A 13,461-nucleotide genomic window follows, 5' to 3' on the forward strand; every position below is an offset into this window, starting at 1 on the left:
AACTATAACGAGTTCACATTCATTGCCGAGCCTTTATAAATACTTGTGACAGGTAAACAAAATATTTCGAAAAATAGCGTCTCAATCCCATGAGTGTCACATACTCGTTTCGATGCTCACATAATGGGGGTTTCGCATGCGAACGGATACTGTTAGTGCGACGGATACGGCATCAGTATGGCGTCATACGCTACTATAGCTATCCGCTTTACGTGCATACGTCACTGAGTTCCTGCTTGCTACACGTATAAGCTGTCACAATGCGTATGCGTATCCGTTCGCGTGATAAACCTCCATATTGACTTATTTGTTTTTGGCGGCTACTCCGCCGAGTAAAGTCTTCTCTAGGCCCATCATCGGTCCCTCTACAAAGATGGAGAGTAGAAAGGCAGCCAGGTACGAGAAAACACAATGTGCAACAAACGTATATGCCTGTGGGGAAGAAAAGAAAGAAAGTAGACAACACTGTCGTTTAAAGGTTATGGACACTATTGATAATTACTCGAAATAATTATTAGCATAAAACCTTTCTTGGTAACGAGTAATGGGGAGAGGTTGATTGTATAAAACATTGTGAGAAATGGCTGCCTCTGTAGTGACGTAGTTTTCGAGAAAGAAGTAGTTGTCTACGAATTTGATTTCGAGACCTCAGATTTAGAACTTGAGGTCTCGAAATCAACCATCTCAACGCACACAACTTCGTGTGACAAGGGTTATTTTTCTTTCATTATTATCTCGCAACTTCGATGACCGATTGAGCTCACATTTTCACAGGTTTGTTATTTTATGCATATGTTGAGATACACATACTGTGAAGGCTAGTTTTTGACAATTACCAATAGTGTCCACTGCCTTTAATCAAAACGTTAGGGAAAGGGACAGGGCTTACAAATAATTTTGGTAAATTGGGGCTCAAAATAAAATGTCATATTCATCTCGTGAAACCCTCATTTCCTAATTAGATAGAGTACTTGTAAAACTGGAAGAAAATTTAAAGTCTCTCAATTTCCCTGTATACTCACATACTGCATGTAGGTGAAGTGATACAACGAGTTTTTTGTCAAGTAGACAACGAAGATTATTATGGGATGTAGAAGGTAGGCGGCAAAGGTCAGACGGCCAAGGGGAGCCCAAGCGCGCCAACTCAGTAGGGCATTAATTGGTCCTGAAAGCAAAACATAAACACAAGTATAAGTATCAAATCGGGCCATATAAACCCCCCAAAAAAGATGTAGTTTTTGAGAAAGGGGTAATTTCTCACTCAAATAATACAAATCTTCAGCTGAAGACTTTATGCGTCTGAAGGCAGAAAAAAAAATGCAAAAAGGGTGGGGTTTTTTTCATCATTCTCCTGCAAACTCGATGACCAATTGAGCCCAATGTTCACAGGTTTGTTATTTTATGTATAGTGTTGGGATACAGCAAGTACCATAACTAGTCTTCGACAATAATATAACCAAACATGTCCAGAGGGGTGGATTTCACAAAGGTTGTCCTAACTTAGGACTAGTCCTAGGCAATGCTAAGAGATAGGACCAGTCCTAAGTTAAGATGAGTTACTGGTCCTAACTTAGGACTGGTCCTATCTCTTAGCATTGCTTAGGACTAGTCCTAAGTTAGGACTACCTCTGTGAAATCCACCCCAGTGCATTTAAACAATGTTGACTTGCACACAATACTTACCTCCATATCCCACAACGCAAGCAAACGCCACCAACGCCACAGCAATTGCAAATGCAAACCTACTCGTTGCAATGTAAATGACTGCTAGTGATTGTGGAAGATCGTTATCCTCTCTCCATGGTCCGAAAACAACACTGAATCCGATAGCAAAAGCTGTCAACCACAATAGAGCGTTCATCCGCTTTAAAACAAGAAAACAAAAAATATGCTGAATTAACCCCTCAGTAGCCTGCTGGGCAAGTCGTAAATGTTGTTATGCGATCGAATACTGCTCTCTTGCGCGAAGCTGCTGGCTGCAGACTCCGAGACTACACAACGCGAGAGAGCAGTTTTAGTCTCGCACAGCCAGCAGTTACCCGAAAATGTCACCAGTGTCGTCGTTTGAATCACAGAGAGAGTCCGAACGCTATAACAGCGACAGCCATTTAACGACTTGTCCACAAGTCTAACCCCTTAGTGGTAGTATTGCTCAAACTCTCCCTTTTAAACTTTCTGTTCAGCAGAGTATGGGTTCGAGTCCCAGTGGTGATACCTGCGTCCTTGAGCAGGATGCTTCATCCTTCGAATGGGACGTACAGCCAATGGCCCCGTGTGCTGTGTAACGCACATACCAGTGTAATTATCGAAAAGAGTATGGGTTTGCCCCGGTGTTCCTGGTTTGATTGGCTGCAAACTGCACTACAGCACCAAAACCATTACCCCTATGAACTCAAGCTCCTTCTTAAGATGTAAACTTTCAATAAGCGACTTTACTTGTCTTCTTGTCTTGCCCCTACTTTGCAAGGGGTTTTACTCTCGAAGGAAGGTTATTGTTTACGCACCTTGTTCATTTTAAAGGGCTTGCCACCGATCTTGAAGAACACATAGCCAGCTATCATGCCAACCAGGTATGATTGTATGCGGCAATACGGCTTGCCATAGATGATGTCCGCATCTTCGGTGCCAAGGGTATTGTTGTTATAAAATCTAACGAGGCAATAAAGAAAACGTTAGTCATTTTATAAGCCTTGTACTTTACTCTGTGATACTTTCATCTCAATTTGTTATTTATTTTTTTATTTCTAACGGACACCATTATTGCTGTTATCAGTAAACTGTGTCACATCATTCCAATACACGCCTGAGGCTGAGAGCCAAACTAAACTTGCTATCATTGTTATTTCTTTTTCTTTTATTTAAATGACTTACGGGTGCACTCCAACTGGGGTTCCGGAGTACAGAGCAAGGTACGCTGTTACACCAATTGAACCAAAACACAGTACAATAATCACACCAAGACCAATTCTTGCGTTCCTGGAAAAAAAATATATTGTGTTTTTATAGCTGAAGGGGTGCTGTTGGTACAAATTAATGCATCAGGAAAGGAAGATAGTCACACAACCGTTTAGTGTAGATAACAAGTGCGCCCTCAGTGTTCACTTTAATATGGCGCCCTCGGCTAGAGGTCAAAAGAATATAGACTGCGGCCGATTTCACGAAACGCTAGGATTAATCCTAACTCGAGTTAGGACGGGTAACCCGTCCTAACTTAGGATGGGTTCAATTCGTCCTACGTATTTGGATACGGAACTGAACCCGTCCTAAGTCCTAAGATTAATCCTAAGTTAGGAAGAGTTTGGTGAAATCGACGGTTGGTCCCCTGTCTTTCTATTTCCGCAAAGATAATGACAAGCATGGTCTTGCACGCCCCTCGATTTTATTGGATACGTAGATTTCATTGGATGAACGTGCAGTGATGTATGCTTTCCATATCTTGGTTTTGATTGGTCCGAGGTGTTGTTTGTTTTATTAGCTGCCCTTTTGGTAGTCTGAATGCAGCATGCAAAATGGTTGTAATGTACATGTACATGCATGTAAAGTTGTTTTATGTATACACGTTTAGAAGGATTTGACTGAAACGGAAGCGAAGTCAAAGGTACAATGTTAGGATCCGGACATCTGGTCAGGGCTGGTATCTATATACTCACTTTACGAGTCACTCTCATGGCTTATTGGTTATTCTGAAAGGAACCTATTATACACGACTCAACTTGTCATGTGATTAAACGATTCAACTTTACAAACATTTGGAGCAATATTACTCACTTGTACAAGAGATAAAGTAGAAATGGACTGATGACAAAGAACTGCATATCATTTGCCAAGTACCATGACCAGCCCATACACTGTAAATAAAAATCAACAAATAACAGTTTGAAAGTAATGGCATAATATTATATAGACTGCGTGTGCTGAGAAAACTACCACAAGTACAACTGTAGTAAATTCAAAATGGAATTTTAACTAAATGATACCAGTAGCATCGGGAACAGTGTTAGCTCAGCATACAAAATGTGTCATTACTAAGAAACATATCCAGTAAATAGCATTTAATAGATGTTAAATTTGCATCGGGGATAAAGAATATTAATTTTTGGTTTTTACCCATATACACCGATGTGTGTAGCACTGTATACTCAGTACTTTCCCGAGTCCTGTGAAAAAAATCACAGGCATTTTTACTCGGGTGGGATTCGAACCCACGACCTTTGCAATTCTAGAGCAGTGTCATACCAACTAGACCACCGAGATTGCCCGGCAGCTAGAGGCAGTCCGAATCCAGTAAATAGCAGTTCTAAAGTAGGTGCGTAAATCAAATGGACTTGTGAGTCTGCTTTCACCTAGTGTCCACAGAAAGTTTCAATTAGTGTGATGAAATTTGTATTGGTGATTTGTGTTGGGGTTTTTTAAGGGTGTTTTTATACCGTGAATTTATTTTAAAACTTTAGACATCAACAATAGTTACAAGTTGTACAGGGGCTGCCAAGGTTAAAACAAAAGTATAAAACTGTCATCAAAAGATGTGTAAAACCAGACCCCTGCCAACGATAAAAATATAATAATACAATATAAAAAGGTGATTGCACTGAAACATTTAAAAAATGCAGTAAACCACAATTTTATAAAGGTCTCAATCGTAACTACTTTTTGCAACTGGTCTTTCAAGGTATTGCCAAGGGAAAGTCTGCACTTTACCTGTGCCGTCAGAGTACCAGGGAACGGGTATAAGTTATTGATATACAGCAGGTTGGTCCACCAATAATCTTGACACGTCTTCCCCACGTACTCGAATAGAGAGTTCTTGGTTGGTCCCGTGCCGAAGTGAATAGCGAGACTGGCGAATATAGCCAATGATATCATGTAGGTTGGGGTGATGCGCCAGACTCTGTGGAAGTAGAAGATGGCCCAGTTCATTCTGCCCTTGGTTTTCTTCAGGTGTTTTAGGGTGTGGTATGTCAGGAGTAGGCCACTGTGGGTGAAAACAAAATGTTGATAGTATAAATACTGGAGAAATTGATATATTGATTGGTTTACTACTATTGCTTATCAAAAACTTTTACTTGACTGAGCAATACTCATATACGTGAAGAGAACTTTCTTAAAAGCTATAAGAAGTAGCTTCAGAAGTCGATCAAATAATGAATGATTTGTCCGAATTCCCAACGTTCCCAACCAAAAAGTTTGTTCTTGACTGTCTTTGACTTGAACAACTGAATTTAATTTGTTTATTATCAACATTTTTTCACCGATATCGAAATAAACGTTGGTTTAATTGAATGGTCGCTTGTGCACAATTTTTTAACTAAACAAATAAGTGAAAGTGTTGATGCTTACCTGAGCATGAAGAATGTGTCCACGGATAGTGTAGCGTTGAGAACAATGGAAAACATGAAGGTGGGAACAACTTCCATTAGAGGGTACAGGGGGTTTTCTGTTAAAAATAACATGGTAATAAAAAAACAATCAACTCATGGAGTATGTTTCGGGCTTGTTTGTCTTTTCTTGAAAGTCATAATTTGCATCCATTTCGAGCATATGGGGCAAACATGCTAAAAATAGACTTTTTCTGTACAAATAAATAGTAAACTTGGGGTACAACTTTGTGTAAATCTCTTTTGTGGGAGTGTTGGCTCTGAAAAGAACCGGTGTGGTATCGACGTTTCGAGTAGTATATTCTGCTCGTCTTCAGTTGAACTCCTCTACAGCCAGAGGTCACAATCAAAACTTTGTTGTGCCTCGTGGAGGAAACGTTGCTGAAGTCAATGATATAATTTTCGAAACGAACCATGTTTATAACTTTATTATCAAAAATAAATCGAAATCTTAGCACACGTATCTACCAACAAGATAACCAAGGCGCGATAGTATATATATATTTTTACAGAAAGATGATGGAGAAATGTCATTGATGTTATAAATTCTGAGACCCAATTTTTTAGCACCTCATAATGGTTAGCATGGTGCTGCGGCGCATTCAGCAACCACAACCAGTAACACCGGGGCAAATCCCTTCTAGCGATAAGTGTTAATATTACTTGTTAAGAAAGACACGGGACCAACGGCTTAACGTCCCATCCGAAGCCCGGCTTACCTATGTAGGAAAGTTGAAACTGTAAGGTGTGTCCTAGAATGATCCAGAACATACTGATGACACGAATACCATTGAGTGCCCCTAGACTCCCTGCAGGTTCCTTGGTGCTGAGGATCTTGGCCCCATTACTGATGGACGAAAAACCCATCAGGAGTCTGTCAACGAAACCTGTAAGAAATAAAGTGCCGCATTATAAATAATATGAGCCTTCAAAACTTCAATAATAAAATAGTGAATTTTACCATAACCGTATCAATGCTCCCTGGGGTCGATTTCACAAAGACTAATGTGAAATCCACCCCTGGTTGTTGGGCCATAACATTTCTGTAATTTTTCTCAGCTCCCTGTGGAGTATACAAGCCCCGAGCTGCCGTGCGCTCCAGTGGCCTTTTCCAACTCGGTATCACCCTTGCAGATACCCATTTATACCCCTGGGTGATGTGAAGCGGGATTCGAACCCACACCTATAGAGGAGTGGTTAGTTAGAGTAGAAAGGGTATTGGGTCTGGGCCCCTCTGGAACCAAAATCCCTCTGGAAGTCATTTCCGTCACTGTGGGTGTGTTTTTACTCTACCTAGTCTCTTCAGATAGTTTTTGTATACAGCGACCTCATCATCGTCTTCTGGGTTAGTCGCAGCGGGCTTCTTATCACTGGGATTCATCCCTCCTTTCTTCACCGATTCTCTGTCTTCGTTGTCCTCTGTCTGTCCTTTCTCGAGCTCCACGGTTTCCTCAGCAATTGGTTCAAATCCCTTGTTGGTCGTGCCGTACGTCAGATGTTTCTGGTAAACAGTGGGCTGTAAATGTGGTACAAATAGCAATCATTGTGAAGTACTGAAATCATTGATAAAAAAGAAATACTTTTTACCACATCCTCTTTATGGTCTGAGGAAGACCACATACTTGTTGTAGGGACAATGTTAAATATTGATGCTCAGATGTTTGGAAAGTTGCACTAGATATAGTGTAGAGGTGTTTTGTTTTGTCTTGGATGGGGAATAATCTCGACGGGCACATGGACTCCGCATATTAAATTGTACAGGGGATGAATGTTTAATGAATAATTTGCCCTTCATCGTAAAAAGCTGTAAGACTTGTATGTTTCATGTATTGTTCAATAATTGCACTGTGTTATAAAGTGGGGTTAGTCCTATAGACCCTCATCACGCTGTCACCATATTGGACATGTTCCCTGTTCCTTATAACAGTAATGAATGCTAACATCCATTGTGCATGGCACCATGTTATTAGTTCGTCTAACCTCAGTTTGGTTACAACATGGAGGAAGGAAATAGATTCCTTCCTCCATGGTTACAATGAGTTGGAATGGAGTAAAATTAAGATGACCACAATAAATAAAAGTCTATTATACGCTTGTGAGTTCACGATGTAACGATGGAATGAAATTGTCAGTATTTTCGTTCTGTCTTGAATAGGGACCATTCTTATTTTTCTTACCACTACTGGGGGACTCTTTGCCTTCTCTAACATCTCAACCGTCTTGGAGATGACACCCTGAATGCTCCCGTGTGCCAACATGTGATACGCGGTTCCTATGGTTACCAGCATAACAAAGGCGAAGCAAATACACCTGTAATAATCAACAGTAAAGTCAGAAATGTTTTACACCAAAACACGTAATTACTGAGGTAGATGGTGGATTTATGACATTGATGATGAAAGTATAGATGCAAATGAGTTATGAGAAATACTGTTCGACTGTGATGCAATTACAGCTTATTATTTGACTATAGCGGGCCATCGCAGATTTGTACATTGAAAAATTCGCGTACCAAAAAAGAAACTGTGTTTACTTTTGCTGTCTTGTATGTAATTGCTGTACCTTGGGGAGTAGTACTATTATAGAGTTACTTTCCATGTTTTGTTTTGTTTTGTACAATGCATCCCCGCCTACAAGCTTTCGTTGTAATTGGTCGTATCTAGTCTCCATACGAATAATTGTATTAGTTAAATATTTGGAAATAAAAGCAGCACAGAAAACTAGATGTTTGTAGGTTGTCACTGGAGCCTTGTGGAAATGTAATTTCTGTAATTTTTTTAACCTTCGCTAAAACAGAAACAACATGAACAAACTAACTATATTATGCTCTATCATTCGTGTCATTTCAATGGTGAGATCACTGAAAATTCCATCGCTAAGATGTGTTGGTTTGCCTACTTTGCGAAAAAAATACATTCGTATGTATTTTACTTATTTATTCATTTCGGAACTCACCATGAATACCAAAAAGAGCAGATTACTTGCAATGCTTCTTGACTTTTAACTTACCTTAAGTAGTGGTGCTTGCCCTCATTAGCCCCCCCCCCCCCTTCCCCCCCCTTCCCCCCCTTCCCCCCCCCCCCCGAGTCCTTGCGATCCAATCTCAAAATTTGTTTGTATTTGATTTCCGCTAAAAACTCAAATCTCAATGGTCAACACTGGACAATCATAACAAACAAGTAGGAGTTGAACCGTTGAATGGTTTAATCACGTGAGGTATGCGGTAACATCATCTTCTGGGGATGAAATTCTTCCGTCGCCGATTCAGAGCATACCGATCGAAACATTGATTTGTCAACCAACGGTTCTTTTCAGAAACCAACAATACTCAAAAGCGGTGCTACCGCAAACCTCATCTAATTATAAAACACAACAAATAGATGCATTGCGTTTGTACTTGTGTAATAGATCTTGTCAAATATTGACAGAAGTATTTGGTTCTCAAGGTGATTAGAAACACCAACGACCACATGATGCTGACGCAAGATAGCCGCCACCAAGGTTCTGATATAGGGTGCAATGCGTTAAAGGCAGTGGACACTGTTGGTAATTGTCAAAGACTAGCCTTCACAATATTGGTGTATCATCTCAACATATGCATAAAGTAACAAACCTGTGAAAATTTGAGCTCAATCATTCATGGAACTTGCGAGATAATAATGAAAGAAAAAAAACACCCTTGTCACACGAAGTTGTGTGCGTTTAGATGGTTGATTTCGAGACCTCAAGTTCTAAATTTGAAGTCTCGAAATCAAATTCGTGGAAAATTACTTCTTTCTCGAAAACTATGGCACTTCAGAGGGAGCCGTTTCTCACAATGTTTTAGACCATCAACCTCTCCCCATTACTAATTACTAATAGTGTCCACTGCCTTTAACCATTTGGATACTCTGTCTAATCGGCACTGGACACTATTGGTAATTGTCCAAGACCAGTGTTTTCACTTGGTGTATCCCAACATAAACATAAAATAACAAGCCTGTAAAATTTTGGGCTCAATCGGTCATCGAGGTGGACAGAAAATGACAAATAAAAAAAACACCCTTGCTGGGCGAATTTGGGTGCTTTCAGATAGGAATGAAAGACTTCTGGCTAGAAGTCTTTTAACAATAATTTTAGTGAGAAATTACCTCTTTTTCAAAAACTACGTTATTTCAGAGGGAGTCGTTTCCCACAATCTTTTATACCATCAACAGCTTTCCAATGCTCGTTACCAAGTCAGTTTTTAAGTTACTAATTTGCTCTGAGTAATTACCAAACGTGTACCTTCCCTTTAAAGGTACCGCACACTATTGGTCATTTCTCAAAACATTTTGTTCTGTAGCATAAAAACTTATTTGGTAACGAGCAATGGAGAGCTGGTAATAATAAAACATTGTTAGAAACGGCTCTCAATCTGAGTTAAAGTACTTCATTTTTTTCAAATAATGAATGTATGAGACGTTGCCCATTACCGTGAAAGCTTGTAGGCAGAGCGGGCTTTGTACAAAACAAATAGAGTTGGAAGTTAATTATGAGTAAGTATATACATGTCTCACAGGCACGGCAATGAAATACAAAACATAACAAAAGTAAACATCACCAATAATCAAAGGGAAAACATCTTAAAGTAATTATTTGGTAAACATAAATTGTGTATACTTACACTGTAACAATTGCACCTAAGTTCCAAGGATAGTCGACAATACATTCATACTTCAAATATTCACCAACCACTAAAATCAAAAATATAAAAATATTAATTCTAATTACTGTTTTGAAAAAAATAGAGAAAGACAACAAATTGTTGAATGAAGCAAGAAATTATTAGTTTGATGGAAAATAACCAAGCGAATTATAATACATTACAAGAATAAATAATGGCATTTCTGAAAAAGAACCGAAACTGAGTTGTGTGAAGGCTCAAACAAAATGAAGACCACGACAGAATGCTGTTCGAAACGTCGAGACCTACTTACTATGTCAAACTCTGGTTCTTCACATAGCAGGCCACTGCTTCTTATAGGAAACACTCATCGGGTTATATTGCTGAACAGGTTTACTTATTGGATTCTGTTTTTATTCCCTTTTACTTCTCATGACCCCGGTTCGAATCCCTGCTCGGACCAAAGCCTCGCACGTGGATGGGTTTCAGCTGGTGTTTTCCTATGTAAGGTTGTTTCCACACTTGTTACTACAAATTTCTCCTCGTTTCACTAGTAGTTGCGTGCAAGTTACAATAGTAACGAACAAAATTACGGGCCCGCTTTCAGGTGCAAATTGTACACATAAAAAACACAACGTCAAAGAGAGGTTTGCCCATGTGTCCATGCTTAAAGGAACACGTTGCCTTGGATCGGTCGAGTTGGTCTTTGAAAAGCGTTTGTAACCGTTTGTTATAAAATTGATATGGTTAGAAAGATGTTGTAAACGTATAATACAATGATCTACACAAATATGCCTCAAAATTGCGTGGTTTTCGTTTTACCTCGTCGACTAACACGGTCGGCCATTTATGGGAGTCAAAAAGTTGACTCCCATTAATGGCCGACCGTGTTAATTCGCGACGTAAAATGAAAACCGTACAATTTTGAGTGATACTTGAGTGGATCATTATATTCTACTTTTAAAACATCTTTCCAACCACACTTCATAACAAACTGTTTCAAACGCTTTTTATATACCAACTCGTCCGATCCAAGGCAACGTGTTCCTTTAAGTGCTCTTTCTAGAGTTGTAATTTTGGATAGGTAGGCAAATACACTTTATGATTAAAATGACAACGAAGAATGTTTCTTACGTGGGATTTCCTCGGTCATCTCAAATAGGTCTTCATTGGAGCATGAGGCAGGAACACAAATACCATTATAACCGTAAGTCTGAAAAAGTGAAAGGAAGAATTTATGACAACTTTTGATTAGTTCATAAGAAATTTTCAAATCATTTTGAAAAACAAGCGCTTCGACACAACATTCTTTACTGAAAACTGTTTGTTTAAAGACAATAACAAATATTAAAAAATCAGAACATGTTAAGTTCATTTAAAACATGAGAACGATCGTACATCCATGATTTTATACATTAAAACGATTCATATTTTAATACTAAAATGTGTTATCTAGGTTGAGTTTCCTTCATCAATATTGTACGACTATAGTTCCATATTATAGGATTGCTTTGTTCCTCCAGAAAACAAAAATTCTCAGAAAAACAACATGATTTTAATAATTTGTTGAAACCCACTTCGAGACAAGTTGCTATTAATACCCACAATAGGGGAACATTACAAATTGTAGCTAAAAATGAGTGAGTTTACAATCCCCAACTCCCTACAAATAATTCACTTGCCCCTTTCTGACCACCAACCCCCAATGAAAATTTCTGATCAAAACACCTGGAAGGGGGAGGGGGGCTGATATTGCTATGAGCTTGATTACTTACCCCTCCAACGGGTAAAGGGTACCCGACCGTACAAGACACCGTTTCGAACGGTGCAGTCGGGTTCCATTCCTTGACGTATTGACACTGCTCAATACTACCATACCGTCTGACATTGTAGGAAAATTGTAAATCATTGAGAGTTGGAATACTGCCGTAGGAATTCAGCACTGGGGAAAAAAGAAATAAGAAACCATTGGATAGTGGAACAATTTGCATATTAGAGAAATAATGTTATAGCCGCTTGTTGATTAATTTATCATGGCTGGTTCTGTTGTTGTCAGATTACTTACTACAGTGTAAAACATTATTTATTCCCCACATTGTTATCCTTGTGCTCCTAATTAGCAAAAAAGCTTCTCGCTAAAAAAGTGTAAATATATTTCGCAGAATGCCGTTGTCTTGCTGTTGCTTATTATCGTCCCTCAGTCATTTTGCGATACCAGCTGCTAATTGGATTTGAGCTTTAATCATTTCGCGTAGTTACTCCGTTAGTGCAAAAGTTTAGACATTACCGCATGCGGACGGTAATGGGTTCGAATCCAGTCGGCATCTGTGAACTGCTTCCACTGCAATACTCGAATAGCACTGGGTAAAGGCCTTACAGTGTTTATTATGTCGTTATATAGTAAAACCAAATCATACTTTAAACTTGATTCATTCCCCTTCAACAAATAATATCACAGCATGGTATTAATCATGCTCAATACAGTTGACCGCTTTGCTAACAACACAACCAATCGAAACAATGATTTGACATCGGTTTTCTTTTAGGGCAAACTTTGAGCTGCATTTAAAGGAGCATCTAAAACTTGAGAGCTCAGTTCCTTCATAAACTTAGGCGTAATTTGTAACAATTTGCTTTGTCTGCTTCATTTCTCTTACATCCAAGTGACTATACCTTGGTTGGACAATCAAAATGTGTATCTGTCCATAGTTTAGGGAACAAAATAATCATGCTTAATCTTAGACTAAAGTGATGTCGTTAATTTGCTGCTAAAATAGTTCGACCTAATGCGTAATTTCGACCTAATGCGTTATTGTCTTTCTTTTTTTCTTTTTTTTTGCAAATTTTTGTTTGTTTTTGTTAACTGAAAACTAGCAAACCAATGATGATCAAAGAGAAAGGGGAATTTTAAACTCACTTTGACTAGCATAGGTTTCTTGTTCAATCAGATCAGACAAGAACAACTGCATATCATCCAGACACTGCGCCGACACATTCCTGAACGTGGTGCTAGCGAGATACTGCGTCGCGAAAATTTCAAACTGTTGCAATATCACGTCCAGCCCCACCACATCCAACCCTCCGGGCTGAAGAGGGTTCGAGATACCCAAGTCATCATACAAGCGAAGCAAGTCAGCCACGACGGTCGAGTTGACCGCTACATCTCTGAGGAACTCGACCACAAGTTCCCCTATTTCGGTCACGTTTAGAGCGGGGACGTCGACTGATTGCAATGCATCTATCAACAGCTGCTGTGGAATGCCATCAATCCCTAGTTGCTGCAGAACTTGCATCTGTAGCGCTGGATCCATGCATTCTGCCCGACCAGCCAGAGTTAAAAACAATGCTATAAAAACTGCTGAAGCAATTTGGAATTTGGCCATTATTTCTGATGTTTGAGCGCAGTTATGAATTCGGAAACACATACACTCCAACCGAGTA

At 39.3% G+C, this 13,461-nt stretch overlaps 1 protein-coding gene across 1 annotated transcript; it reads right to left on the reverse strand.

Annotated features, from left to right (window-relative positions):
• Positions 1-289: 289 nt before the first annotated feature.
• Positions 290-13,461, reverse strand: LOC139949489 (O-acyltransferase like protein-like). The gene is made up of 15 exons (XM_071947855.1): positions 12,938-13,461; positions 11,796-11,962; positions 11,155-11,233; positions 10,021-10,090; positions 7,553-7,685; positions 6,669-6,891; positions 6,095-6,262; positions 5,338-5,434; positions 4,699-4,972; positions 3,769-3,848; positions 2,872-2,976; positions 2,505-2,649; positions 1,684-1,864; positions 1,023-1,165; positions 290-432 (listed from the first exon to the last, which is right to left on the reverse strand). Exons 1-15 carry the CDS (start codon positions 13,443-13,445, stop codon positions 304-306), a joined length of 2,502 nt encoding a protein of 833 aa, XP_071803956.1. The 5' UTR covers positions 13,446-13,461; the 3' UTR covers positions 290-303.

This window comes from Asterias amurensis, chromosome 17 (assembly GCF_032118995.1).
Source record: "Asterias amurensis chromosome 17, ASM3211899v1".
NCBI lineage: Eukaryota > Metazoa > Echinodermata > Asteroidea > Forcipulatida > Asteriidae > Asterias > Asterias amurensis.

What these genes read in the sequence shown, in the direction of transcription:
- LOC139949489 (XM_071947855.1), bottom strand. Translation starts at nt 13,445, where the DNA reads ATGTGTTTCCGAATTCATAACTGCGCTCAAACATCAGAAATAATGGCC. An exon ending in GTTTCAACTTTCCTACATAG is followed by an intron (nt 5,435 to 6,094) that starts GTAAGCCGGGCT and finishes TATTTTTAACAG; the next exon opens with AAAACCCCCTGTACCCTCTA. An exon ending in AGCCCTTTAAAATGAACAAG is followed by an intron (nt 1,865 to 2,504) that starts GTGCGTAAACAA and finishes CTTGTTTTAAAG; the next exon opens with CGGATGAACGCTCTATTGTG.